General features: G+C 45.9%; 9 protein-coding genes across 9 annotated transcripts; 5 read left to right on the top strand and 4 right to left on the bottom strand.

The window, feature by feature from the left end:
* Nucleotides 1-1,802: 1,802 nt before the first annotated feature.
* PHALS_09786 (hypothetical protein F443_07035) lies at nt 1,803-6,304 on the bottom strand (the record flags this gene model as incomplete). Its single annotated transcript, XM_024725102.1, has 13 exons — nt 1,803-1,927; nt 2,073-2,130; nt 2,653-2,733; nt 2,796-3,299; nt 3,372-3,947; nt 4,006-4,281; nt 4,357-4,818; nt 4,885-5,179; nt 5,241-5,577; nt 5,649-5,785; nt 5,865-5,890; nt 5,967-6,000; nt 6,069-6,304. 13 exons carry the CDS (start codon nt 6,302-6,304, stop codon nt 1,803-1,805), a joined length of 3,147 nt encoding a protein of 1,048 aa, XP_024575913.1.
* Nucleotides 6,305-15,406: 9,102 nt separating this feature from the next.
* PHALS_09785 (uncharacterized protein) lies at nt 15,407-15,706 on the top strand (the record flags this gene model as incomplete). Its single annotated transcript, XM_024725101.1, has 2 exons — nt 15,407-15,490; nt 15,557-15,706. The coding sequence occupies 2 exons, from the start codon at nt 15,407-15,409 to the stop codon at nt 15,704-15,706; spliced, it is 234 nt and encodes a 77-aa protein (XP_024575912.1).
* A 1,261-nt stretch (nt 15,707-16,967) lies between these two features.
* PHALS_09784 (uncharacterized protein) lies at nt 16,968-17,217 on the top strand (the record flags this gene model as incomplete). Its single annotated transcript, XM_024725100.1, has 2 exons — nt 16,968-17,090; nt 17,143-17,217. The coding sequence occupies 2 exons, from the start codon at nt 16,968-16,970 to the stop codon at nt 17,215-17,217; spliced, it is 198 nt and encodes a 65-aa protein (XP_024575911.1).
* Nucleotides 17,218-17,984: 767 nt separating this feature from the next.
* Nucleotides 17,985-18,304, bottom strand: PHALS_09783 (uncharacterized protein; the record flags this gene model as incomplete). The annotated part of the gene is made up of 2 exons (XM_024725099.1): nt 17,985-18,190; nt 18,256-18,304. 2 exons carry the CDS (start codon nt 18,302-18,304, stop codon nt 17,985-17,987), a joined length of 255 nt encoding a protein of 84 aa, XP_024575910.1.
* A 718-nt stretch (nt 18,305-19,022) lies between these two features.
* Nucleotides 19,023-20,663, top strand: PHALS_09782 (Uncharacterized conserved protein; the record flags this gene model as incomplete). The annotated part of the gene is made up of 1 exon (XM_024725098.1): nt 19,023-20,663. The coding sequence occupies one exon, from the start codon at nt 19,023-19,025 to the stop codon at nt 20,661-20,663; it is 1,641 nt and encodes a 546-aa protein (XP_024575909.1).
* A 153-nt stretch (nt 20,664-20,816) lies between these two features.
* PHALS_09781 (coatomer subunit) lies at nt 20,817-24,242 on the bottom strand (the record flags this gene model as incomplete). The annotated part of the gene is made up of 10 exons (XM_024725097.1): nt 20,817-20,876; nt 20,940-21,329; nt 21,409-21,609; nt 21,679-21,804; nt 21,866-22,668; nt 22,741-22,999; nt 23,081-23,476; nt 23,550-23,645; nt 23,728-23,999; nt 24,113-24,242. The coding sequence occupies 10 exons, from the start codon at nt 24,240-24,242 to the stop codon at nt 20,817-20,819; spliced, it is 2,733 nt and encodes a 910-aa protein (XP_024575908.1).
* A 306-nt stretch (nt 24,243-24,548) lies between these two features.
* On the top strand, nt 24,549-24,896 carry PHALS_09780 (histone h2b; the record flags this gene model as incomplete). The annotated part of the gene is made up of 1 exon (XM_024725096.1): nt 24,549-24,896. One exon carries the CDS (start codon nt 24,549-24,551, stop codon nt 24,894-24,896), a length of 348 nt encoding a protein of 115 aa, XP_024575907.1.
* A 698-nt stretch (nt 24,897-25,594) lies between these two features.
* On the bottom strand, nt 25,595-26,005 carry PHALS_09779 (histone h3; the record flags this gene model as incomplete). The annotated part of the gene is made up of 1 exon (XM_024725095.1): nt 25,595-26,005. One exon carries the CDS (start codon nt 26,003-26,005, stop codon nt 25,595-25,597), a length of 411 nt encoding a protein of 136 aa, XP_024575906.1.
* Nucleotides 26,006-26,319: 314 nt separating this feature from the next.
* Nucleotides 26,320-26,631, top strand: PHALS_09778 (tpa: histone; the record flags this gene model as incomplete). The annotated part of the gene is made up of 1 exon (XM_024725094.1): nt 26,320-26,631. One exon carries the CDS (start codon nt 26,320-26,322, stop codon nt 26,629-26,631), a length of 312 nt encoding a protein of 103 aa, XP_024575905.1.
* Between the last annotated feature and the right edge of the window lie 427 nt (nt 26,632-27,058).

Raw genomic sequence — 27,058 nt, 5'->3', positions numbered from 1 at the left:
TAGTGCAGGGAGAATGCCTTGGTTCTAATACATCAGTTGCTCTTTTACCATCCATATTTCAACATTGAATGCAGCGCTACTTATGCCACGGAGCTGTCCTTCTCACCAATTTAGAAATAAGCATAAGGGCTGTTGGTGATGACTTTGTTGTGCAAATTCCTGCAGAATTCAAGTATCTAATTTTACCGAAGAGAAGAATTTGAGGTGCTACAAAATACGACACAACGACAGGTTTATTCAACCATCGAGCCATCCCAGTAGAAGTAGGGGCACCAAAAAAGTGGTTAACGTGTTGAAATGGGGTGTGCGCAGTAGGTGGTAAATTGAAAACTGTTTACATATTTGGGCTTCCCAGGATCTGCAATGTTTGTTAGCAGGATGCTGTTCGGTAACAGTTATTATTGATCGGATAACGTGTTGTAATTGTCAACTCCAGTCGTGCTTCCGAAGTAACCCACTTGTCCCCTCCTCCTGATCTAAGACATACGCAAGCGTACCAGAAGTTTTCACTCGAATTCCCAGACGAAAGCGATATCACTGCCTTGAAAAACCAATTATTGCCTACAGCCGACACTTAGTACGAGATCATCGACATGGACACCCAACACGTCCATCTCGTTCTTATTGCGCTTGTAGTACAGACACGTGTTACTAACGCATTGTTTAAATTCTGCTTCAAAAAGTCTTGTTTGCATCAGCTGACCTCATAGTCGGTCTGCCTGCTTGAGCCCGTGCAGACACTTCTTCAGCTCGAGTGCGATATCACTTGCGCTGGACACTCCAATTGCCCTGAGCTGCTCATTCGTAACCTGCATGTCGCTTGGTACGCGCAACAATATCTCTAGGTACTCTTCATTGTCAGCGTTTATATATCACCAAGTTTTGCAGGTAACCCCTATGGCCGCAAGTCCCAGTTTCACCTTCATCGTTGACATGTCCATCACTGCAGCGAAGGTGAGCAAGCATATCAGAATTTCTGGATCACAAAAATTACAAACGCTGTATAATATCACTCGCAAAAAGAAAAAAAGATGATGACTCTGGCTGATCCAGCATTGTCTGCCAAAAGCACCTAACACATGTTAAACCTTTTTCGCATGCATAAAATCACTAGCCAGCACTTCACTTCACTGTGCGATAGTTGGCCAGCAATCTGATAGGCTCTACGGCAGCTTAGCAACGCACATACAGCAGATAGCTTTCCAAGTAGAGTCAACATTGTCCTTTGTAATTTTGCGTAACATTCGTCCTGATTGTTGAATGTCTATTCTGGAAGCTCAGACAAATTTATTTACAGGCCAAAGCGTATTACGCAATTTCACAAGTATACAAATGTTTCGTTTATGTGTCGAAAGGCGTCGCTTGTACACTTCAAGATTCGTTTATTATTATATCACTGCACGTAAATACGGAAGCACCACAATCGCTACCACTTAGAAATTTGCTGCAGCGAAATAGCAAATATTATGATAATCAGCACATCAAGTAACACATCATGCAAGTAGTCATTCGGGCACAACTCGAGTCTTCATACCGTTAACGCTGTCTATAAAAAATGGTTCTTTCTGCATGTGTATACAGTGCAGCTGCAGTATTTTCTCAGCATGAATAGTCATCGTCGTATTATGCAAGATATTTCCCGCTTTTGCAGCGCCTTTGTTTCTTTTATAAGGCTGTATCATCTTCAACCTCTTCTTCAGCATCTCCGTCTTCTTCTTTATCAATTACAACCTCTTCTGTATCGTCTGCGACACTGTACCAAAATCTGTCTTGCGTAAGCGAAGTCAGGAGTTAAACTTTGGCTAGATATCGACTTTGTCGGAGTCTGGTGCTGCAACTTTGGCCGATGTGTTTGTTGCACTAGCTTTAGCGGCGGTGTTACCTGCTACGTCGTCGCCCTTATCCACCAGACCTTGTATGTTTGCATCTGTGTTGGCGAGAATGGCAATTCTGGTCAGTGAGTCATCAATGCAATTATCGTCGTCTTCAGTTTTCTGCAAACTGCAAACATGAGTGTGCGCGAATGTAGTCGACTGGCTCGAATATCGCTCGCAATTTATTGTAGTACGTACGAAAACAAAAGTGATACTCAGGCGCTGCAAATTGGACAGTTTCAGTACATTGTAGACTCTACAATGTGGTAGCTAGTCTTCAGCGTCATCACGCTGCTATCTTTAGGACTAACTTGAAAGAATCTAGCACAACATTCTAGATTTTGACTTGTGATCTAGAAAATATATCAATATGTTGCCAATAAAATAATTTGAGAAGATTTATGTTGGACCTTAATTTGCCAAATTGCACGTTCATCTAAACGTTACATACGAGAGCCAAAGTTAATTTTTGATTATAATTGCTCTGTAACTAAAGCAAATCGACCGCTTTCGTCGCGATGGGTAGCAAGAAATAAAAGACGCTAGCACCAATCTGAATGATGCTTCGGCTGCTCAACAGGGTTGGCGCCGATGAAAACGCAATCTCTTGTCCGTTTACGAAAATTGGCGTCTGGACACTCAAGCATTCAATCGCAAAACGGCTGGATCGAGCATCCCATGAGATGACTGCATGTCTTGCTGCTATTGCACTATCATTACCGATGTGGCAGTTCACATCGCCACCTGGAAGACCCCGGAGATTCTCATAACCCAATACCTTATAAAGCTTGCACCATCTCGTCTCCATGCGTCCTAGAATAATGAACGGCTCAACAAAAAAAAATTGAAAACCGTGACCCTACGACACATGAATCCAGAAAAGTGAGTAACACGGTGCTGATGTTTGCAATTAATTTGTACCTCCAGCTTCGCATATCCTAAAGGCAAGGTATGTGAGACTCCATCCTGGTGCTTTAATTCGGCACTCATTATAGCTTGTTGATATATTGGCTGCGCTAGTAAACGGCTTGCTTCCCGCTCCCAGGCAGCCGTGCTATAGCTCTCATGACTTGTTAACGTGGCATGTTCCACGCGCACGTGAAAGGAGAGAATCCTATTCGAGCTGAAACGCGCAGGGCAATCTACGCAAGCAAATACTAGTCGAGGCTGCACAAAGCGCTCACATTCTTGAATAACAGTAAGCACGTCTGTATGAATTGGTGTACTAAAAGAAGCTGTTTCCGATGAATGAGACCTCTGAGACGATCCCAATACACTGTCATTTCGCCCGCTATAGACCACATTTCCCTTCTCGTCAACATACTGATCGTCGCCTCCTTTTGCCTTGTTAAGCATCAGTATTTTCGGAGCATTGCATTTGCGATTCTTACACGTCTGTTTTCTTAACCCCGGTCCTCCATACTTCTTCATGTCGAGACAATGTGGACATTTCATGCAGTCAGGAGCGTTGCAACCATCACACTCTCCGCATCGCACCACACGTGATTTTGCAGACGCAGATCGGGAGCTTAAATCACTGAGAGATAGATTATCGTCCAGTAAGGTATCACTTGCCGGCAACAACAAATCACGCGGAGAATCTATTGGGGCATCGGAGTATCGAAAAGATTCGTCACCCGAGTCGCCATTTCCATGTGGCGCGGTTGACACAGACTCTCCATCACTTTCGATGGAGGAGTAAGCCACGGACCCATCATCATCGACCTCTAAGTCACCATTTATACGGCTTGAGGAGGGTTTAGCACGCTTAGTTTTGCTGCGCTTCCTCTTTCTTGTCGCATATCCCCATATTTTCGGATTTAAGCACTTACGATTCTTACAAGATTGTTTCCGAAGGCCTGGTCCGCCGTATTTCTTCATATCTTGGCAGTGTCCACATTTCATACAATCCTCAGTCAAACACCCAGAGCATTTGCCACAACGACCGATACGTTGGCGTGATCCAGGCGTGCCGTCGCTCCGTCGCCGTTTCTTAGAGGAAACACTGTGAGCTTTGATCACAAGCTGCGAGTCAACGTGATTAGTTGGTGGATCTGGCTGCTCAAGCTTTCCCTGCAATCAATTCCCGTTAGCGTCCAATGAATCAATAACGAACGAAGACGGCATCTACCTGCGCCGGTATATGTCTGCTAGGACGGCTTCGGGACTTTCGACTAAGAACCCGCTTCATTGGGACCATGATTGATGGCTCCATTGCTCTCACAATGCCTTGCTTGTAAAGAGTATCCATGGCAGTCATTTCAATTTCGCTTTTTTGTTGGGTGCACGATGCAACATTTGATATAAAGGCGGCGCATATTCCCTCATTTGAGCTCAGCACAAAAGCCTTCACCACGTTGCAAATTGCACTTATATGATGTGGATGAAACGCTGCACTATTCCATGCCTGACCGCATGAATGAACAAACTGAGTTAAAAAAAGCTGTCGGAGTAATTGATGAACAAACATGGTAAGATTTACCAGCAGTTTCCGCCGCGAGCTGAACACTTCAGGGACAAGAAAGTGCAAAAGTTTTCGCGCGTCAAAATTGTGCGATGAATGGCAAAGCAGCAATCGCTGACGACACCTTATCGAAAGCAGTTGTGGCCAAATTGCTGTGATTTTGTCATTTGTTTGACGATGAACATCAATGACACTTAGTTGACACTGAAGAGATGCAACGATTGAGATATCCTCCATGAACGTTTCGTAGCTTGCAAGCAGAACGTGTGCGAACAGGCTATGGGTTGAAAAGTACTCGTTGCTCAACATCTGCAGAAGATTTTGCCGATCTTTCTTAGTACCCCAATACGGATACTTTCGAATTAAACTCTCAGACGACAGCGCCTTCTCCCATTGAGCGAGGTCAGAGCTAGCAGACACCACGACATACAGTGCCGATGTATGTTGATTTAATGTAATTTGAGCCACAAACGCACTGATCTAGTCACGTTTCCAGTAAGGCATATATTAGTCGTGCATGATGGCTTGAGCACAATACGATCTTACCTGCTCACGCTCATTGTAGCAGTCATCTTGTCCAACAATGAGTCCGTTCGACCCTCGTTTGTACGAAGCAACCAAAAAGTCGAGACCTTTAGGAACACCAACTTGCAAGAATTTTGGCTTCCCTGCCGGGGTCGACTTCGTATTAGAAGCTTTAACCTGCGTCAATAGCGTCTGCCATTCATTTACGCTGATAGGATTTGAGTTTCCAAGCTGGAAAGGATTACAATTCAAATTTGAAGCTACTTCTTGGACTTCGGTGAGGGTCCCTAGGGCGGGTCTCTTATCAGCATGTGATCTGGCAGCAATTAAACATTAGTATCTCTTGCGCTTCCTCTATCTACGCCACCAAAGCTGACCTTTTCCAGTCGTCATCAAAGTCCATAAGAGCTCGCTGATGATCCTGAAACAGCTGTAAGCCAGTGACCCGAGCAAGGTCACAAGCACCAGAAGATCCGCGTTGCGAGTATCCTTTACCCAGCAATTGCGAGCAATACACCTCGAGTTCAGAAACAAGGAACTCATTCAGAGATCGATGGTCTGCCCGCTGTACTCTGTCTTCTCGTGCAAGTTCCGGTTTCAATGTTACATGATGAGACTTATTGTTGTGGTCTGGGGGTTCTGTAACCCCGGCCTCGCCCAGACTTCGGGCTGTGGTGGTCATCGGCGACTGCAGTGGAGATGAATTCATTACAACTGCTTGCATAACATATACTGGTTGAGGATGCCCCTCTCTTTCAAACGAATGATTATACAGGCTCATTCACCTGAAATTGCAACCGGCAGGGGGGGGGAAGCTTCTGACGTTAGGCTGACATCCTTTTTATCATTGTCATCGCTGACACTGTTCGTAGAAAACTGCTCTATTGTTGTAATGCACATACTCTTTAAGGTCCCGAGTTGTCTTCGAACAGGACAAATTAATAAGTAAGCAATCATCACATGTTTGGCTTCGCTTTGTGCTAATAAAATATGGTGCTTACGAGATCTTCGTCAACTCGACCTCACCCTAGCAAATGAACATGATCAAAATCTCAGCTATTGATAGCAAGTTGGCCACAAATTCTGCTAATCAAACAACAAACCTTCCTCTCCTCATGACTCTCAGTGTTTCCAGATCTGAATTCCACCAAAGTCATCAATATCAAAGCTAATAGCATAGGAATCTTGATGGGGTACAAAACAACCTCGACGTTTCACTTTCCTGCCTCAGAGCGTCATCCTTTCGCACATTATCCGGATCCGCAGGCGGTTGCACCAGAAAAGCGTCGCACACAGGTTGGTCCGGCGGCGAGTCGTACGTGCGACCAGTCGGTATATTAGCAAGTGACCTTCCTACCCTGGACCGAGCTCTCTCCAGCTTAATACGCACTTGTTCTGACTCTACATCCCGGCACGCCGTCGAATTTGAGCTCGTCTCCATTGTGTTTGCTCTATTACTTTAGCGCGCAAAACCAATACATTAAGCGCACATCCAGGAACGTGGCCCACATAGAAAAAAAAGAAACTATCGCACCAAAGTTTAGTTATCCTTCTGATATAAAAATGCGTCAAAATTGAGTTAGTAGCGGATGTGCGGTATTAAAAGCTTGATTAAGAATAATTTACAAACTGAATGTCGAGGCATGAAGTACTCATACCGCCTTGTGTATATCTATCACTACTGAAGTCTAAGATTTCGGTATAGATTACCAAGAGTTCCCACCGTACTCAGGGTCAATTTTACTTACCTATTTAATATGCATTATTGGTAGTATTCACCGCCAAAGCCTATTGGTATTCAGTTGACCTAGAATCGACGAGTATGACGAACAAAAAAGCGTAATTATCGCTTTCGTCTGAGATATTTGAATATCGACGACTGAAATTCGAAGTAGAAAGCGGATACGGTCGTGGTAAGTACTCATAAAAAATCTTTTCGTTTGTAACAAACAGTCTTGAACGTTGGGAAAATATGACAAAACAGAAAAAAACCGACATAAACTAACAGTTGATTTCCGCCAGTCTTCGGTGTACTTGGATTCGAACAAGTAAATAACAATTGTCGCGTTATCCTTCATCCCTCGCAGCAGTATGCGCGTCATGGCGGATGAGAATCTTTCTGTACCCCTATATCGAAGCACGCGTTCTAAAGTAACTTGTGGACACTGCGGTCAATGAAACATAGCGACTAGGATGAGCCTCATAAGTTAGGTGTGCTGGTATTTAACATCGACGCCTAGAAAATTGAAGCCATCACAAGTTTTGAAAGTTCGTATATACGTGCGACATGTGACTGCTCGCAGCAGTACTGAGTATGTGGAGGTGTTGTGAGCGTTTATTATTTGCAATACTCTTGATAGAATGGCTCGTTTAGGCGTTGAAGATTGTCAAGATCTTGTTGTAAGATTTGATAACTTTGTCAGTATGGACCGCTTTTTGCTTCAAACTAGAGGCATAAAGCGATGACTTTATAACTAAAACCTGACTGTAACTTCCAATTCGCCTGAAAGCCGTAGGCAATCACATTACGTACTACGCTTCTGGTGAAGCTTCGCGGAATTGCGAATTCCTCCGCTAGAAAGCAGAAGTGAAGTTGACACGAATACAGAGCTGGGATGGTTTTGACGCGGGAGTATAGGATTGTCCAGAAAAGCTGGTAGTAGTATTGCTAATAGTCTTGAGCAATGCCCATATGCCGCATTCGTAACGGGGGATACACGTGCCCTGGTATGAAGGGGTGGGTCTCACAAGATGGCGTGACCATACAAGGATGTGGGTTATACAAGATGGTGTGATCACACAATGGTGTGGCTACACCTTTGCAAGAAGTCAGTACGTGGCTGGATGCCAGTAGGTATGCACTGTAAGCGGGTTTACTATTTAAAAAAAAATAAAGATATAGATATAGGCGGCTTTGCCGCAAATAAAACAAAGAAATGCAGTTTACCTATGAGCGGAAGATTTTATTTGCCTCGGGTTAAGGGTATGGTAACTCCTGGAAAAAGCGGATTGTGATGCGCTACACTCGTACTGGTTCAAAGTATAAATCCTAGGTGACCAACATTAGCTTAGCTTGCTTTAAGCGAAAAAGCTACGGCAGCCCCGCTGCACTTGGTAGCATTTGTAGTCAATCTACACCTAAGTCGTTACGACTGATCCTCTGTGAAGATGGAATAGTTCTCCTATTTGTCTCAGGGCATGCGGGACGGTTATAAAAGGATGATGTATCTGCTTGGCCCTAAGAGCGTGCAATACCTCGCATCGCAAGGACCTGAGGCGATCAGCGCGCGCCAAGAGGCGTTTTCGAGCTACGAAAATGCTCTGCTAGAGCACCTACAGCAGAATTTATCGGTGTCGACGGCACCCATGACGCCACCCCCGACAACAAATGAATCATCCCAGCCCAAGCCGCTCATGGTGAGCCTTAGGAACATTGAGGACAAGGATGGAGATACTCTCCTGCTCCGGAAGATAGAGCTCGAGACGGCTATGGCGTCCGCCATGCTTCCGACCGGGCAACAGCGCGTGGCGCCAGCTATATCCAAGATTGGGAACCGAGCGCGAGAATGGGCACTGACGTGCGGCACTTCGGTCGAAGCAGATTTTTTCTCCTGGACAGAGCTGAAGATACAGCTTTTATGAGTGGTATCGCCAGCTCAACAGACATATCGCGTGCGATCGCATTTCGTGCCGTCCGACAGGGCAAGAGGGAATCGGTATACTTTGTCCAAATGTTGTATACTCTCATTGCCGGTGTGGCAGCAGATCCTCTCCCCGAAGCGGTCTCAGTAACCGTCTATATGACTTCCGCACAGGTGTGGCCAGAATGGAAGTATTCCGTGTGTATCCGTCTTCGTTTGAAGAAGCAGTGGATATGGCGTTGGATGCCGAATTCAACTTTAAGTCAATACGATTTGGTTGGAATGCACTGTCTAGCAGCTCGTCGAGCCGATGGATCTCAGCTATGCTGAGAAAGAGGAGGCAGAGCTCCGAGCTACCGAGGAGCGTTCGATCCCGACGATGTTTTGTACGTGGAGACACCCGCTACATTTGGATTGGCTGTCCCCTGCGCAAGACGCGTCAAGGTTTATCGAACCGACGTCCCGCTTCTTATCAGTATCTGATTCGTCGCGGTGAAACGACAACACTCAGTAGGCGCGGGGCACTTTAATAGGGAGAAACTGAGTTCTGTTGAGTCTCAAAGAGGGAGAGGTCGGCAGAGATCAGCCCGGAAGAGCTCCATGCTCTTGAACATGGAACGTGCATACAAGCCGGGTTTGGTGAAGGCGATCGTGAAGGGCTTAGAGAAGTCATGAAAGATCCTAATCAACCCCCGTGCATCGGACAAATATGCTCAACGTTAAGATGGAAGTTGGTCAGCTGGATGCTGAGGCGCAAAAAGTGCGATTGAGTAACATCGTCGCTGTTCGCTTAGCGACGGGGACATGTGTCACGACGCAGAGGGTTTCCGTGAACGTCGGTGTCGAGTTTCTTCACTTAAATAGCGTGGAATGCTGCTTAGTCTTAAGCTAAGATACAAGGTATGACCACAATTTTCGTATGGTATGGTTGGAACACCATGATCCATGGATCGATTGAATGTCGAAGACCTTGTGCGCTACGCACACGTCTCCTGGTGCAGCTTTGGTAAGTCATGAACCCACCTCTGCTAGGAAGCAAAAACGCTATCGACGCGGGCACTAGACCGGGACGTTCAACATGCTGGAGATCGGGGTATCCGAGTTGTCGAACTCTAAAGGTGTAATGGACAAAAGACCCGAGCATGGATCGCGGGCTGAACGTGGAGTGGTACGTAACCCACAAGGCGCTGCTCCATTCTTGAAGCAGTCGCTGCATGCCACGAGTGGCATGGTCAGACGAGGTCCGAGGCATCGAGGACGAGGCCTCAGTGATGCACGTGGAGTGGCAAAAATCCACTGAGCACTACTCACGTTTCGAAGCAGCAGCTGCATGACTCGTATGGCATTGTCAAGCGAGGTCCGAGACATCCTAGGCAAGGCCTTCAAATGCGCTTGGAGCTGCACGCTATCCACTGGACGAAGACTGCGGAGCTAGCAGCCCTTCATCGGATGTTGTCAATTATATCAGAGCTCCGGTGGAGCTGGAAATGGGCACAATGGACGAAGCTGAGTGCGTGATTACACTGGTCTCGCCGAGACAAAGTCTCTGTGAGGACGAGACAAGAACGCCATATGCTTGCTGCAAGACGCCCGGCGTCCACCCTGACCCCGAATGTGTATACCGTACACGATAACGCACAGATATACATCCATATCAACGGTATATTGGGGGAGGAAGTTGGCGACGTCACCCTTCAGGCTATTCTCGCGGTGGATGCTCTTCTTGAGCTGGACGAGATGTCCTTCGAAGACTTCGGCGGTGCCTTGGAGCAGGCGACTTAGCCGAAGTCGTCATTATACGGCGGATTAAAAGATCAACTCGTCGTCGCTTCTGAATGAAGGCGTCCATGAGGACACCAAGAGGGTGCTAGGCACACAGCGTGGACCTTTGGTCATGAAAAACTCCTCGGACCCGTACAATCATTTGGTGAGGGAATTTCAAGACGTCGTCTCTAAGACCCTCCGTCGGTCCTTCCTCCGGATTGCGGTGTGCATCATCAGGTCGACCTGGTTCCGGAAACCAAATACTGTGTAACACGCCAATGACCCCTGCCCGAGAAGAGGTCATTTATGCATGTCTCCCCATTCAACACCCACGTTTGTGTCCGGAAGCCGAACAGCAAATGGCGTATCGTTCACGCTTACAATAAGCTCAATGTCGCTACCACTCCGACATAGGCGCCGATACCTAGAAAGGATGTTCTCCAGAACAACAGGGTTGGATGTACAAAGTACAGGGCACTCGCCTTGGTCGATGGGTATTACCAATTGCTCATGAGAGCGAGTGATATTCCGCTGACAGCGGAGTATTCCAAGCGGCACGCTCTGGTAGTGGCTGGTGATGGCCCAAGGGCTGTCAAACGCCCCAGCAATATAAATTAGTCGTGTGACGCAATTGTTCAGGCCCCACCGGGCATATGAAAAACATACTTCGTCGATCTTCGTCCACAGTCGTGCGGGGCACGGGAGGACAGATGGGGAAAACCACATCGTTTATTTGAGAGCGGTGCTCGAGTGCATGCGCACGGATAAGCTGTATGCTAATTCCGATAAGTGCATATTCGGCGCGAGAGAAATCCTTTGAACATGATCCTCATTGGGAAGCGTGGCATCCGAGCGGATCCCGCTAAGGTCAGAGGCCATTGTGGACTGGCCGGCTCCATGAATCAAAAGGGCTTGCGCAAGTGGCTTAGTCTCGCTAACTGATTGCACAAGTACAGCGAGAATTATGCAAATTGGCGGCCACTGTCGAATCTTCTTGAAAAGGGAGCGGAATGGTGTTAGGACACCGAGCATCGAAATGCTTTTGACAGCTTCATAGAAAACCTCTTATATGCACCAATACTGGCGTTGCCAGACCTAGATCGTTCTTTCAGTGTCGTCTGTGACGCTTTGAACTTTGCTATGGCTGTGAACAACTGCAAGTATACACCGAGGGGTAAGATCGGGTGATCGCTTTCGAGTCTCACCAGCTCAAGTCTTAAACAAGAAATGACTTGGGATAAAGCATGCGCTTGTTAAGTTCAGGATGCACCTGCTTGGCTCAAGGCCGATTGTGTTTTACACAAATCATGCGTCACTACGCACTGCGACTCAGTCGCCTCACCTCTCGCAGATGATGGCCAGGTGGCTCTCCTTCTTTGCAGATATAGCTTCGAGGTGAGGTAGAAGCCAAGAAAGCAGAATGCTTCGGCTGATGCGTTGTCACGCAGGCCAGATTTTTGCTCATGTCATACGGTGACGTCGTCAGTGACGAATTTGATCCGCGCCGTGTACGCGAGTTATGGAAATGTGTAGCGCTGCTACAAGCTCGAAGAAGCAAGGAGTTTGAAAACCGGACATGAATTTGTCGATGCGATTGCGCGCACAGTTTCACCAATATTCGTTAAATAACAAGTTGCTGTATTATAGCATCGATTCGACGGATACGCCACGAATCGTGGCTCCTCACGATGAGGATGTGAAATACCGTATTCTCTGTGACTCTACTCATTGGTCATTTCGGGTGTGAGAAGCCGTATAGCTCGATGAGCTGCCACTACTGGTGGTCCAATCTGTACAAACGGACAAGCATCTATGTGCGCACGTATGAGACGTGTTAAAGGGTGAAGCCTTCTCCGACTACGGCGGCACCGCTGGCCAGTTTGCCGGTACACATCACTCCATGAGTTTGGATTTTGTGTTGGCCTGCTGAAGGATTCGGCGGGCAATACGGGTATCGTAGTCTTCGTCTACCGTTTGAGCAAAATGGCTCACCTTTTGGCGGTGTCAGACACCATCGACGGTGTCGGTACAGCGACGATGTTTGTGGATCGTGTCTTTTGACAAAATGGCCTCCCATAGTTAGTTATCCCGGACAGAGACCGACGCTTCACTGGGAAGGTCTGGTCCACTATATTAAAAGTGCTGGACACCAAGTTAGATATGTCAACAGCAAACCATCCGCAGACCGATGACCAAACTGAATGCGTGAATCGTGTCGCTGAATATGTCCTTCGCAGTGCTGCACTGTGACTTAGAAGGGCTGGAGCGCCATTTCGTCTGATCCTACGATGACTACAATACGTTGATTACGCAACTAGTGTTCAGGCGGGTAGGATGATTGACAACTGCAGAAAGGTCAATGGCTGGATGATCCCAAAGATTGGATGCAGATTAGATATGAAGGTAGCGTAGACCATAATACACAAATTAGTTCAAACTTCATGCTGCCACTCGAAGAGTTTGCTCTGATCAATGCAGAGCATTCGTCTATCGACTACACGCTGTTCTACGTGAATTAGTTCGTTCATCCTCGCGTCCTACTGACGCCTCCACTTCATGGCTTAGGGGTTGATGTGGATAGAATAGACGGACGGCTAGCTGATGTCAGCGTTTGTAAGGAAGTCGATGACTTCCTGTCGATTAGACTGAGTGTCTTTCGACACGTTCGCGATTCGATGGCTGAACACCCAGAAAGAATATGCAAACGGAATAAGCAGAAGAAATGTGGAACACTTTAAGCCGGAAACCTGGCTTTATTAGATGCAAAAAACCTTTTCATACATGCAATTTCTGCTACCCTTACGACGAAGATCCATCGCCGGTTAATCGGACGTGGTCAAGCGGAGCCTTGCGTATACGCTAAACCTTCCGAAATGAAAGCGCACCCATCTGGTGTTTTATGTGGAATTGCTCAAGTTGTATCGGGGTTCGGTGCAAATGAACACGAAAGCGTTGGTGTCGGAGTGGTGCCTACAGGCGCTCAACCACCCAGAAGCCGGATCAGCAACGAGTTTTGAGCACGGAGTGCATAATGCTCGGCGGAGTCCTATTAGCGACGGATCTTGTTCTTAAGAGCTCAAAGATTATCGCGAGTCACCAGACGTCGATCGACCAAGGCTTCATCATCCGACGCCAACCCTCCAAACGAGAACGGTGGTGTATACAATAAGGTGGAACGTCTAGCGTGTCGACGTCGCTGCCAGGATCAGATCCAGTATCTTGTGAAATGGTGGGATACCCCGACTCCGAGAACTTGCGGGAGTTTGAGCTGACACTTCGGCAATACTGCCTTGACATCGTGGACGCTTATGATCAGAGGTATCATGACATTCCGCGTCGTCGTACGCTTTGCACTTCTCGGTAATAACCAGGGAAGCCGAAGGGCCATGAGCTGCCCTGGTCGTAGACTCAGTGAGAGACCACATAGCTCGCGGAAGCGTGAAAGATTAATTCATACGTCGCAGGGCGACAATACGACGGAAGTCGGCGACGCGCCTTGAGTCTGGCAAGCTCTAATCGAAAATGGCGTTCAACGCGCACGTCCACCTCTTAGTAGCTCCGCAGAAAATTGGACAGCGAGGGAAGTTTATGGCGCCGCTGCCCCCATCGCTCAATTAGCTATGCGTCATCTACAGCGGTTTCGCTGGGGGCGAGCGCCACCTGAATTGTCCACATCGCGGATACGGTAGTACCTCCTCTTTGAGCGTGAAGTCGAGCGCGGTTCGTATCCAACGGGGTATCATGCGGAACCAAGAATCGAGCTCGCGTAGCTTTTTGTTGGTAAAGCTCAGCTTGTGTTGTGGCCGGAAACCCGACCACGTCGACACTCAAGGATCGAGCGATCGCGAACTTCGATTCTGTAGCAGGATCCGCCGAGAGAGAGCCGAGGGGAACACGAGAGTTTAAGACCGACCGTGAATGCGCGCGCATAGCCCTCTACGGGCAGCATCCAACTGCTGTCTGTGTGTCTCGTCGATGTCATTGGTAGTGATACCACTTTCCTCAGAAGATGGGAGATCTGGAAACGGACACGGTATCGCAAGGTTCGAGCAGAGCTCACGTCGCGCCGCTGGCGCACCTCACCCTTCTCTTCGTCCCATGAGTATCCGACTCGTAGTCGACTTCCTCCAAATTTCTGACGAGGTTATCCGTCAGCAGGACGGGCGCGATAGGCGGTGCTTGGCTGCCGAGGGATTAGAATGCGCTTAATCTACAGCCGCGGGCATGCTGTACGAAGTAGCACCGCATGCAGGAGACGAAGAAGGACTCTGCCCGCGGGTGCTCTCGGAATCAATGAATCTGAGTGTCTCTCGTCTCCTAGACACAGGGCTAATTGAGCAGAAAATGCGTGCGGACGGCCCTGGGTTGTAGAGGTAAATTTGACACGTGAGCCTCGTACGAAACGACAGTAAAATGTAAATTGTGAATGTTCACAATTTCATGAGTTGGAGTGTGACACCGTTACACGTACCCTGGTATGAAGGAGTGGGCTACAACCATACATTGAATTCTCAACGCTGTGGTGACGAGTTGGAGCTGGGCAGAAGTTTTACTATTAATCGCGATTATAAGCTGTAGCCAATAATGATAAACTGTTCTGTCATGATGGGACGGTTCAGCCAAGGGGGCTCTACACGGCTGTGAAAAGCATGTCTTTCAAACACGCACAGAGTGACGGGACTTACCTTAAGGTGTGCTTGCTATTCCAGTCGGAAATTACGGATTCAGAAAGAGGTTATTTTTAAGAGAGATACCCAAGAACTTGAGCGAAACTGAGATCGCCGTGTTGGTATGTTTTGTTACCGAAAGAGGAGCTGAGTTCATTATCCGTCATGGGTACATATAACTGACACTTGCAGAGCACGAGGTAGCTGAGTCAAAATGGTTTTTATTTAGTGATATACGAAGTGGTGGTGGGAGATGTGAACGCGGATGCTTCCCTCTTGTAGAAGTTTATCATGAAATCGAACTGATTCTGGACCATGATATCGGATAACACGTCTGTGTCAAAGACGTCGACGTCGTCTACACTTTCTTCCGTGTTATCCGACAGAATATTCGTTCCACCTTGTGATACCGTCGTGAGCCAGCGCTACTCGCTACACAACAGAGAAGTTTTCTTCTTGGTGTTTTTTTTCATGGAATCACGATCAATTGTCTCCCAATGCAGCTGTTTACATATATGGACAAATATTCGTCCGAAATATTTTATACACACATTCGTACGAAGCATTAAGAGTTGAGCGCAGGCATCTATACCAAACGCTCGCGGGCTGAATCGAGTGTAGGCACTTGATGAGCTATTCGCAAAAATGTCAAATGTGCTCTTTAACCGATTTATTGTCTATTCCCAATGCTCTCGTGAGAAACGCGGTCTTTGGGCAGATTCCGCTTGTGTCAAAGTTGGAGAAAATTGGTCAGTGTTACTATCTCAATGAACCACATCATGCCAATTTGGCGACATGATGCCGTCTTCCACCAAACTTTGTATGAAATAAGTCAGCTGCAGTGCGGATGCAGCAGAAGCGACGGCCTTCAAAATGTCATTTTAAACCTAATGTTCGGGAATACAAAATCAAATCATCCATTATACTTTATTCGTGACACTTTCACCTTTACTATAAATTGCGATTAACGTCAAGGGGGTGTAGTGCACATGTACATCATCAGCTTATAGATTATGAGCATATGATTTTATCAATCTCAAATAATCTTCAAGCTGACGACATTAAAAACAATGACACAACATTGCACATTGACATCGATTGCTAATGCAACTCATAACCCAGCGCTATGAATTTATATATCTTTTCCTTTCCTTTCGTGTATGCAGAACTTTTCTTATACCATGGCTATCAGCTTAGCATCGCGATTTTGAGTTACGATCTTTAGTCTCGCTGAAATGAAATCTTCTGCTAAGCTGCGACGTATAAACAGGCTAATGTAAGCAAGTCAATCAGTATCAACAGCTTCCCCCACTAAGACCGGACCCATGCATGCATAACTTAGCAATAACAACATTGTGATGAGGTGTGTACTACAATATTTTACGAAGCTATAGCGAGTAAAAGTGTTTTAGTCGCCACACGCAGCTCATAATCCCTCACCGCTCAGCTTACGCGTTTCGCCTGACAGGCGGTGCGGGCATGATTATATGCGGACATATGTCTGACACATGCAAGTCATACTGGCGTCGAACTTCAACAAGAAACAGCTTGCCTGGATACTCACCAAAAATATGATAACGTGTAGCTGGCAGCAGTGAGACGAAGCTTCTTGCTAATTTACACTTATTGACCATGATGCCGGCATTATTAACCGCATTAATTGAAAAAAGTAGAAAACGGTCATGCTTACCAACTGTTAGCGTCACGCTGGATGTAGCACTTATTATAGGTGCTGAAAACTTTACCCATCAGAATGTTTTACACATGCGCACAGAAGTGCTTATCCACTTGCGCGTATTTAAATATCAGAACACTGTGCTCACGAGCCATACGTCGTCCCTCTCGTGATGTTATAAGATGATATGGAAATTCAATGCGCCACATTATACGTTTGTTATTGAGTTCTTTATCCTGGTTTATCACCATGCGACGAAGCGGTAAACAAAAGGGCGTCTTTTCAATACTTAGACAAATCAACATTCATACCCAATAATATCCGTCACTCCAAGCAATCAACAGCGCAATACATGTTATGGTTGACTCTTGCGCGGCACCTTCAAGCGCTGTCGCGCCGTCACCAGTGTCACATCTACCGGGCATCAAGGAAGAATTTTGCAACCACATCGACCAAACGTACAAATATATTACTATTAATGTATACCCGATGACGAAGAAGGATCGCATCGCTATTTTTTTTGGGGAGGTAGGGCGACGATATAGATATGTGTAACGAGCCTACAACCAGTACGGATCGTACATGCCTTCGGGTCGAGGGTTTGTAAGTTGCCCGTAAGACCAAGCTTCTCACTGAAGCATATAGAAGAACTTTGTCGACGCCCAAGAAATATATTTTTTCAGCGGAGCTCAGCTCAAAATGGTTCAATACAAATATCTGCATCGAAGAATTTGTGCTCTGCACTAAGCTGGACTTATGCGCGATGTGGCATAAGCAGTTTTCTTATAAGAAAATTGAACGTCGCTGGTGCGTTGTACAAAACATGGCATGACCACAGCCTCCTTCTGCAGCGATAAAACATTTGATCCGCGCGAGTAGCTGAAAATATCCATTGACCAGGAAAAGCGCGATACATAAGATGGAAATCCATTCCAAAAGAATTTTTCTTGATTGTGACCAAATTTGGCAAGTGACAAGCGCACGTGTCGTTACTCTACGTAATCCTTCCTATTGCGGATAGCAAATACCGCTCCAGAATATTATATTATCAATTTCGGGGTGTGCTCGGCATGAAAGTAAGTGTTTACGACGTAGCAGTGTTCATCTAGTAAGCTGACGTACGTATATTTATTCCGACAACCAGATTGATCTCGTGACGCACTTCTCGGTCCAGGGGCAACACGCTTGGTGGGTCTTTTTATCTGTATGTCATTAAAATTTTCAACAGTACGGTTGATGCAATTTGCGCACAATGCCTTTTAAGTGGCCTCATTGACGAACCCATCTACGCCAAATAACGAGCTGACGATTTCCTTCGTAACCAATGGGTTAACTCACCGTATCGACAGTTCCAGCTTGATGTTCTCCTGAATTTCAAAAATTGCACACAGATCCTTTGGATATTTTATAAGATACAAGCAATTTTCTGATTGGGTCGTGACGAACGACAAATGCGTCTATGGAAAACTCTGCTTGTCCACCATCGAGGGGGAAATCTAGCTCGCTACGAATAGCTAGTTTCATTATTTCCCACGGCAAAACGTATTTTGATGTTGTTACCTCAGGTGCATCATCAGAACCTGACAGCGATGGACCTACATTTTGACGCCATTGCCTGACCTAATTTACAGCAGCCTGTCTCTACAGCGGTCGTTCAAGAGGCCAAAGTAGCGAGCCGCTTTAATCCATATCATCGGAACTGCTGTAGAGTACGATCTCCTTTGTTCAACTTCTAGGCCCCAACTATGTGTCTGAACTGGGATTTACTCTCTATTCCGCGATATGTATCTGCTTTATGGGTATGGGCAGGGCAAAAATTATTGATTCGGACATGAACTTTTCTGGGCACCGTGACATTTTGAAAACAATTTTCCTTCTCACTTGGGTAGATTGTGGCTCACAGCGCTTCTACAATCAGCTTGCGCAAAAGGCTGCTAGCAATATCGTTGCTTGCAATTCCAACTGCTACACTGACCCTATCACAGTTTCCTTTTCCTCGCCGATGGGTATCTTGCTTTAAGGTAGAAAGGAGCATGCCCCACAAAGAGAGAAAAGCGTGAAGCATGACGTCTTCGTTCTTTCAGTCAATCTATAACACGGTGGTCCCGCCAGGCCATAAGTAGGATATGATCAGATAGTGTATAAAAGTCTAAGACCAAACAGTCTTCTTCGCCACAATATACAACCTAACGATATCACCCATGAATACGATATGTGTACTTGGCATACATAATGCCCTCGCAAAATTTCTATCTTTTCAAGCAGTCGTGTGTCGCACGCAACTGCACGACGCCACTTCATCTATTAGGACTAAACGGCTTGCGAGATCTATTTTTTTGGTCGTTTGGAAAGGATGCAACACAAAATTGATGCGTTTTACACCATACGAAAGGGTGGACATTGCAATTGTCAATGAGCCGCTCCAAGAAGTGCGGGCGCCAAAGAAAGCGCCGCGCCAGCGAAGATGTGAACAATCTCAGCAATAAGAAACGAAAAGATGGTATATCTAGACCAGTAGATCCTGCTGCTCCAACTGTGATTGAGATTGTCCCGGTGGATGATCATCAGAGGGCTGAGAAGACTTTATTGAAAATGCTGGGTGGTATGCCAATTCACACATTCCTGTCCGAATATTTTGAGCAAAAACCGCTGCATGTGCGCAATGCAGTCAAAGGCGCGCTGTTTGATAGTCACCTGTTCTCGCGCCAAAAGATGCTTAGGATCATGGAGAAACAGCCGCATTCCATGAGCTTCGGCAAAGACCTGATGGTTTGCAGATACATCAATTCAAGGCGCGAGAATTTCGAATCAGATCATCATGATAGTAAAGCAACAAGTAGACAGGTTGCCAGCTTATTGGATCAGGGTTATAGCTGCCAATTTTACCAGCCGCAGCGCTACGCAGACGGGCTGTATGAATTAAATGCTGCCATTGAAGAGGTATTTGGTTGTCTGGCAGGTGCTAGCGCATACTTGACACCCGCTAATTCTCAGGCCTTGGCGCCGCATTATGACAATGTAGAGATTTTTGTGCTACAAACACAGGGTCGCAAGAAATGGAAGCTTTATCATCCGCAGGTGGAGTTAGCGGGTGAACACAGCTTGGATTTGACGGTGGATCAGATTGGTGAGCCGTGGATGGAATTGACCATGGAAAAAGGAGATCTGCTATACTTCCCGCGTGGCGTCATACATCAAGCCTGTACCGACGATAATGAATTTTCGACGCACGTGACAATTTCGGTGTACCAGCACAATTCATGGGCAAACTTTCTCGAGGTGGCTCTGCCTCGCATACTTCGTCAAGCGTTTGACTCGGACGTTTCATTTCGTAAAGGTCTTCCTGTTGGCTACTTGCGTTTTATGGGTACTCAATCTTCGTCGGACTCTGAGGACGCTAAGGAGTTTACAGCTATCTGCAAGAAACTAGTTGGTAAACTTGCTGTTTACGTCAGTGATAAAAGTCTGCAGGAAGCCGCTGATGAGGCTGCGATGGATTTGATTGCCAATCGTCTACCGCCGTCGGCGAAGTTGACGAACAAAGCAGATGATCTAGGTCCGAGTCCGCTTGACAGCAATGTCACCATTCGCTTCAAAAATCGCTCACACATCCGCTTATCAATGGGTGAAGACGAAATGAAGGAGGCATATGTTGCCGTTTATTTTTCGTTGTCAAACTGCAGGCGGCATCACATGGGTCTGTGTACATGTGATGGTGAAGATGATTGGAAGGGAAAGGGAGATGAAAACGAGAGGAACAGCGACGATGACGAAAGTGTCGAAAGTGGCAGTGCTAGCGAAAATCAGATTGAGGAGGACAATGACAGTGAAAATATAGGTGGAGCGTTTACTAGCGTACCCTCTCAACCTAAAAGCATTATCTTTCCAGGAGAGATGACACCTGCGCTCATGAAATTGTACGCATCGTCTACCTCGACACGTGGGGCAACAATTGATGAGCTAGCAGAGACTACTGGTGACGAGACTTCGGTCAGTGGAATGCTTTTACGGCTTTGGTCCGAGGGCCTGATCGATGTAATGTTGCAATCGTGACGGACATGCTCCACATAAAAACAATTTCACCTTAAGAGGAAAGCAATAGCTATCTTAGCCTGTCTAATTTTTGAGCTGCTATATCTCATCTCTCATTTTCGTTGTTCAAACACTCGCCGATGTCTCATATCAGCACATCTTTCTGATAACTCCTTATCGAATGCAGTCCATGATGGTCTGACTAATTTCTTCCATTTCCGTGCGCACGGCCATCTATACAATGCAGCACATTAACACCACAATTTGAAGTAAACATCAATAATGTACACATTTTACCTGCAAAATCAAGCTGTCACTCTGTTCGTCCAGTGATATCCTGGACTTTACAAGTGATTTGACGCCACCAACAAATACACCCGATAGTAGCAAAATGTGCGCCCTTGCCTTTGGCTGGGGCACAGCGGTATTCTCACAAGGTTGCATGCCGAGGTTTTCGATGACTGCCGCCACGCCCTCCACCAGAGTCTTGTACTTGAGACCAAAGCTACCCTTAACCTCGGCACTGTCACCAATGCTTTCCCAGGCCGAACGAAAATCATTCACAGAGACTTTTGCCATCAGATCTGACGCGCCGATCTCAAGATTCTCCATTGGGTATTCTTCATCAAAGCCGTCGTCTTCAACCTCACCGGACGAAGGGTTGACCTCATGCACTTTAAACAATAGCTTCAAGAGTGCAAAAGTAACAGCAATAACGCTGTGTAAGTCACTAAGAAGCCGTAAAAAATTTTACAATTAGACGCACCTCAACATTGGCAAGCTGAACAACAGGGTAGACACCATCGCCAGTGAATCGCAAGCAGACATAGCACGAGCCGGTCTTACCATAGGCCAATTTACTGACGGGAATAACCGATTGTACCTGCCAAACGTCTTCCGGCTCCAAGACGAATTCTACTCTTACGTTCGTAAGAAGCTGGTCGCTTACTGTATTAAGCACTTTGAACTGTTGGCAAGAGAAAAACAATGACTTTGGGCACAAAATGACATTTAATGGAAGGACTCGGCCACATACCTGGAGCACCAAATGCTGCGCAAAAACGTGCTTCGTGCAGCTGACGACATATTCCGTTTCAGCCTCAGTAAGCTCAAGACGCTTGGACGAACGAAAAAGCGCACCAAGCTCAGCAAACTCTGGGATCTAATTGGTAACAGAAAGATGTTAGCAGGAAACGATAAAAGTTTCCATGTCGTGGGCATACGGTGTATAGCTCCTTTGCAACGTCTTGCGGTTCAGGTACTGTATCTGCCTGAATCGTCTCGATGTCAGCCTCTGCATCATCAATACTTGATTCGACGACAACCTCGTCAACATCAACATGCGGCAATGCTTCGAAAGTAAGAGGACCATCTGCGAGGCGCAGCTCGTACTGTTCAATAGATTTCTGAAGTGTTGCAACACAAATGGGAAAATCCTCTACAAGTAGCGCACGACTGATTACTTCATCACCGTTCAAAATGGAGAGATACATTGTAGCTCGGTCGCGAACTTCGTCGTCATCATCAAGTTTGCAGCACTGTAGTAGCGACGAAATGCTCACGCGAAGAGAAGCAACGCGAATTGCGAATTGAGCTAGAGCTGAAACAGCCGAAGCGCGCACCGGTGCATTTTCTAGAATAACGCGATTCCGGATAAAGCGAATGTAACGCGCTGGTACTGATGTTGTCGGTCCCTTTTGCCCCAGGACGCGCAGAATCTTAGTCGATAATTGAGTAAATTCACAGTCCTCGATGAACTCACACAGATGTAGCAGTGCACTATCTTTGCACTCTTGAATACGTTCAATTAAGAAAAGAATCGCGTCCGTTATCGTCTTCTTGAAATCAAACCCTCCTTCTTCTCTAAGAAAATTGGCCAAGAAATTAAGCAACACGCGATGCTTTTGAGGATACTTCACGCATAGATTCTTGATGGCCTCCACGACCACGATCTTAAACTCATCTGCAATGTCGCCCATAAAAGTTGATATCTGCTTCATTAAACGGTCAACGCTTGACTCGGCACCTAATCAAAAAAAAAAATCAGAAATAATTTAGTCAGAGCAGCTGTCTTTGTTTTGCAGCAAGAGCAGCGGACCAGTCTTCAAAAGCGTGGTAATGGCTAGCGTAGCAATAGATCTATTCGAGTCAGTAATAAGTGCCTCCATATCCTCATTGCAGCGTGTAACAAGCATCGGTTGCGTCAATGCTACTTGACTGAGAGTCCGCACAGCAGCGAAACGGAGAGTAGGCTTGGAGGAGCTCAGAAACAGTTGAAGTACGACTATTGCTTGTGTCAGGTCACGCGAGTCAACTGGCAGTGTACACAGTGCCCTGGCAGCTTCATAGAGAACCATCTATTGCTCCACACATAGATGGCATGGAAGTAGCGTCAAAGCAGGGAATTTCGACTACAAGAAGCATGCACGACTGCGTACCTCATTTTTATGATAGAGCATCTTCTGCAAAAACGAATAAAGCGGAGCGGGATCCTGGCCACCTGCGTTGTCTCGCAGTAGCGTCGTCGTATAACGGATCAGTAAGCACGTAGCAAGATTCGAGCGGAGACTGGTCTTCTGGAGCTGTGTAATAAACTTTGACACTGCAAGCTTGTCATGCTGTCGGATGTGATACAGCAGCGAGACACCGTGATACTGAACCATATCATTTGTAGAGTTAACGGCCTCCTGCACTTCGTTCACCCAGCGACGCACAATCTCCGAGTTGTTTTTGATTAAATGAATACCCGCCACCAGAGCCGAACTAGCTACAAGAGCATTACGATCAACTATTGCTTGCTTAATGTAGCGCTCAATAGCGTTCAACATGGAGCCCTAGCAGCACGAATAAAAGTATATTGTTTGTGATTAGTTGATACATCATTAGGATTTAACTGCTTAAGCGTACATCAATGATACGGCAAAGCACTCGGATAGCATTTGCACGGTATAAATCCACGTCTGAGCTCATGTCCTTAGTCAGACTTTGTGTCACAATGATCACCTGGTCACAAAACATTGAGGTCAGTGACACTGATTCGTAGCTTCCATCACATCGCATATCCGCTATATATATTGATGAGTACCTCGTCAGCGGCAGTGGCCTCGGCCACCTCCTTGATGAATAGGTACATCATACGGCGTAGATTGGCATCTTTGGACTGAAAAAGCTTTGTGACGCCAAAGAAGACGGCAGTCGTCTCAGCACTCGTGAAGGGCTCACCTTGAGTTAATATATGAAGCAGCTTTGTAATCAGCTGGCAACATTTCTTTGGATGCCGAGTCACGGTGTTGGCGTCCGAAAAGATTTTGGTCTCCTGTAAGACTGTGGCCTTGTCTAGACCCTGAAAAGGTGAAACTGAAGATATATTGCAACGAGGGAAGTATTGTTAAAATGCTTTCAACGATGCAACAAGGAATGCGCCAACAGAAGATATAAGCAAAAAACTATATCTTTTCACCGGATCATACCTTGCTCCTCCTCGTCGTTTTTGAACTTCTCCTTGATGTCTGCCATGACAGAAGAGATTGAAATAGCCGATGCACTGCGAGCGGAATCGCTTCCGGCGCCATACGTGTCCTGGCTCGCCCCCAGTTTCATGGTCGATAGATCTATCTGCGCCGCGTGGCTTTAAGTGGAATTTCCGATCTCTCTTTTTGGCGTCAATTTTTTGTCGATTATTGGAAAATTTTGAGACGCTTACTGTACAGACAAGAGAAGAGTAAAAACTAATCCAAAATGTCAAATCACTATTCCACCAATCAAAGATCTTAAAGCGAGCTAAAAGCAAAAAAATGTCATCAAATTAGGCGATGCGCGGGAAAACGGCACCGTGAATAAACATCACATTAGTCATTTCCCAATTTGACTTGTGCAGTTAATTTGAATTGAACCTTACGTACAACAATGGCAAAAACTCCGTCTAAGAAGGCTGCAAAAACAGTTGCCAAGTCTGGAAAAGGCAAGGGCAAAAAGCGTGTAGAGTCGTATTCGACCTACATTTACAAAGTGCTACGTCAGGTCCACCCTGACACAGGTATTAGCAAGCGTGGTATGTCAATTATGAACTCGTTCATAAACGATATTTTTGAGCGAATTGCTTCGGAAGCCGGAAAGCTTTCGCGCTACAACAAGAAATCCACACTTTCAAGTCGTGAGATCCAGACTGCTGTACGTCTTATGCTTCCTGGAGAGCTAGCAAAGCACGCTGTTTCTGAAGGCACGAAGGCAGTGACAAAGTTCACTTCGGCTTAACTTAAAGTCGTATATGTGTTCATTGCCATCTCGATCTCCATTTCCATCCAATGGTGTTTTTCAACACCACCCATCAGAAGAAATTTGAGCTATTTAGATACCGTTCTGCGCTGAATATAATTCAAATGTATTTCTTTCGACTCTTTCTAAAACTGAGAAGCACACTTGTTTCTAAGTAAAACGTGTGGTAATCAAGGAGATTGTAGAAGAGCTTGCTGAATGCGGTTGTTCATCCTTGTAAGTGGTCCATGGTTCTGCCGATAAAAGATTTGAAATCGTTTTTGACTGTCATCGTTATCGCCCGCAAGTTTTGCATTCAATTATTCAAGGCGATAATTTTCAGCATTATGGCTGCTGCGACATATAATTTCTAAGCGCAACAACTACGTTGAGAGGTATATTATATAGAAAACAGCAATGGTGCTTTGACATAACGCTATCTCACGGTTCCAACAAGTACAATTCGCGGTCTGTGGATGCCACAAACTCCCAAAAGCCTTATTCATGATAAATAGAATTAATTTACTCTTGCAATATCATAGCAAACAATTACACACGCAATACTAGATTTAATTTGTTGTTTGATGATCTAGTGCGAAAGTTTAGTTAGATATTTCTTTCAGAAGGGTGGTGTTAAGAAACACCAAGGGATATGATTATATGCGAATTGTTCACTAAACAATTTACATTTTCAGGTCTTACGAGCGTTCACCACGGATGCGACGAGCCAACTGAATGTCTTTCGGCATAATAGTGACACGCTTGGCGTGAATCGCACAAAGATTAGTGTCTTCGAAAAGACCGACAAGATATGCTTCAGCAGCTTCTTGGAGTGCAAGAACTGCAGACCCCTGGAAGCGTAGGTCAGTCTTGAAGTCCTGAGCGATTTCACGGACAAGTCGTTGGAACGGAAGCTTACGGATCAAAAGCTCTGTCGACTTCTGGTAGCGACGAATTTCACGAAGAGCAACAGTACCAGGGCGGTAGCGGTGAGGTTTCTTGACACCGCCAGTTGCAGGAGCAGATTTGCGGGCTGCTTTAGTAGCAAGCTGTTTACGAGGAGCTTTACCTCCAGTTGATTTACGTGCCGTTTGTTTGGTACGTGCCATAGTAGCTAATTTCTTCGAGGTGAGAACTTGAATGAGTTTTCAATAGTGAGAGAAGTTTATTTTTTTTTCCTTTTTGTAAGGTTCCACCAATCGTATACGCTATTAGACAAATGATAATTGATCCTCCAATGGTTATGTCTTAATCGAAATATATTCACTAAAATGGAATTTGCGGTGGTTAGGTTTCCTGCGACTCAAACTTTTTACGAAATAGGACTCTCTGTTGACTCAAATGCGCGAATTAAAACATCATTATTCAATTTTCGTTGTCGGAATAACAACTTTCTACAGTTGAAAAAAACTTAGCAACTAAAATGTCCGGACGTGGTAAAGGAGGCAAGGGACTCGGTAAGGGTGGTGCTAAGCGTCACCGTAAAGTTCTTCGTGATAATATCCAGGGCATCACCAAGCCCGCTATTCGTCGACTAGCTCGTCGTGGTGGTGTCAAGCGTATTTCTGGACTTATTTACGAGGAGACTCGTGGTGTTCTCAAAGTGTTCCTCGAAAATGTCATTCGTGACTCTGTTACCTACACTGAGCATGCACGTCGCAAAACTGTAACGGCTATGGATGTTGTGTATGCTTTGAAGCGTCAAGGTCGCACCTTGTATGGTTTTGGTGGATAGTTGGATTGTTTCCATTGTTTGGATATGATCTCCCGATTATCTACTTTCAAGACTGTTTAGCCTTGTTGCTCGAGCGAAATACTCAGCGATATTCAACTGGTGTTTTTTAACACCACCCTTGTTAAAAGAAGTATTATTTAGCAAAATTTAGGTATTATATTCTTAGCTCGCAAGCCTATAACTCACAAAATTCCCGTTCGATGTAATTTGATATATTGTGATCGTTTTCTAAACCTTGGTATAACTTTAAAGATAAAGAAAATGGTGAGAGTTGTCAATCCCTATTACAAGTTAATTGCATTCCAATATGCTGCGTAGGAAATAAAGTTCTTCATCAGAGCATACATTTCCAGCAATGGGTACCGCGACGTTCGGGAGTAGATCTGCATTACGACTCCTTAGAGCTCCAATTCGTCGCAAATGTGCT

The sequence above is a fragment of the Plasmopara halstedii genome, assembly GCF_900000015.1.
Source record: "Plasmopara halstedii genome assembly, contig: Scaffold_430, whole genome shotgun sequence".
In the NCBI taxonomy this organism is placed as follows: Eukaryota; Oomycota; class Peronosporomycetes; order Peronosporales; family Peronosporaceae; genus Plasmopara; species Plasmopara halstedii.
This window is presented reverse-complemented; position numbering and strand designations above follow the sequence as displayed.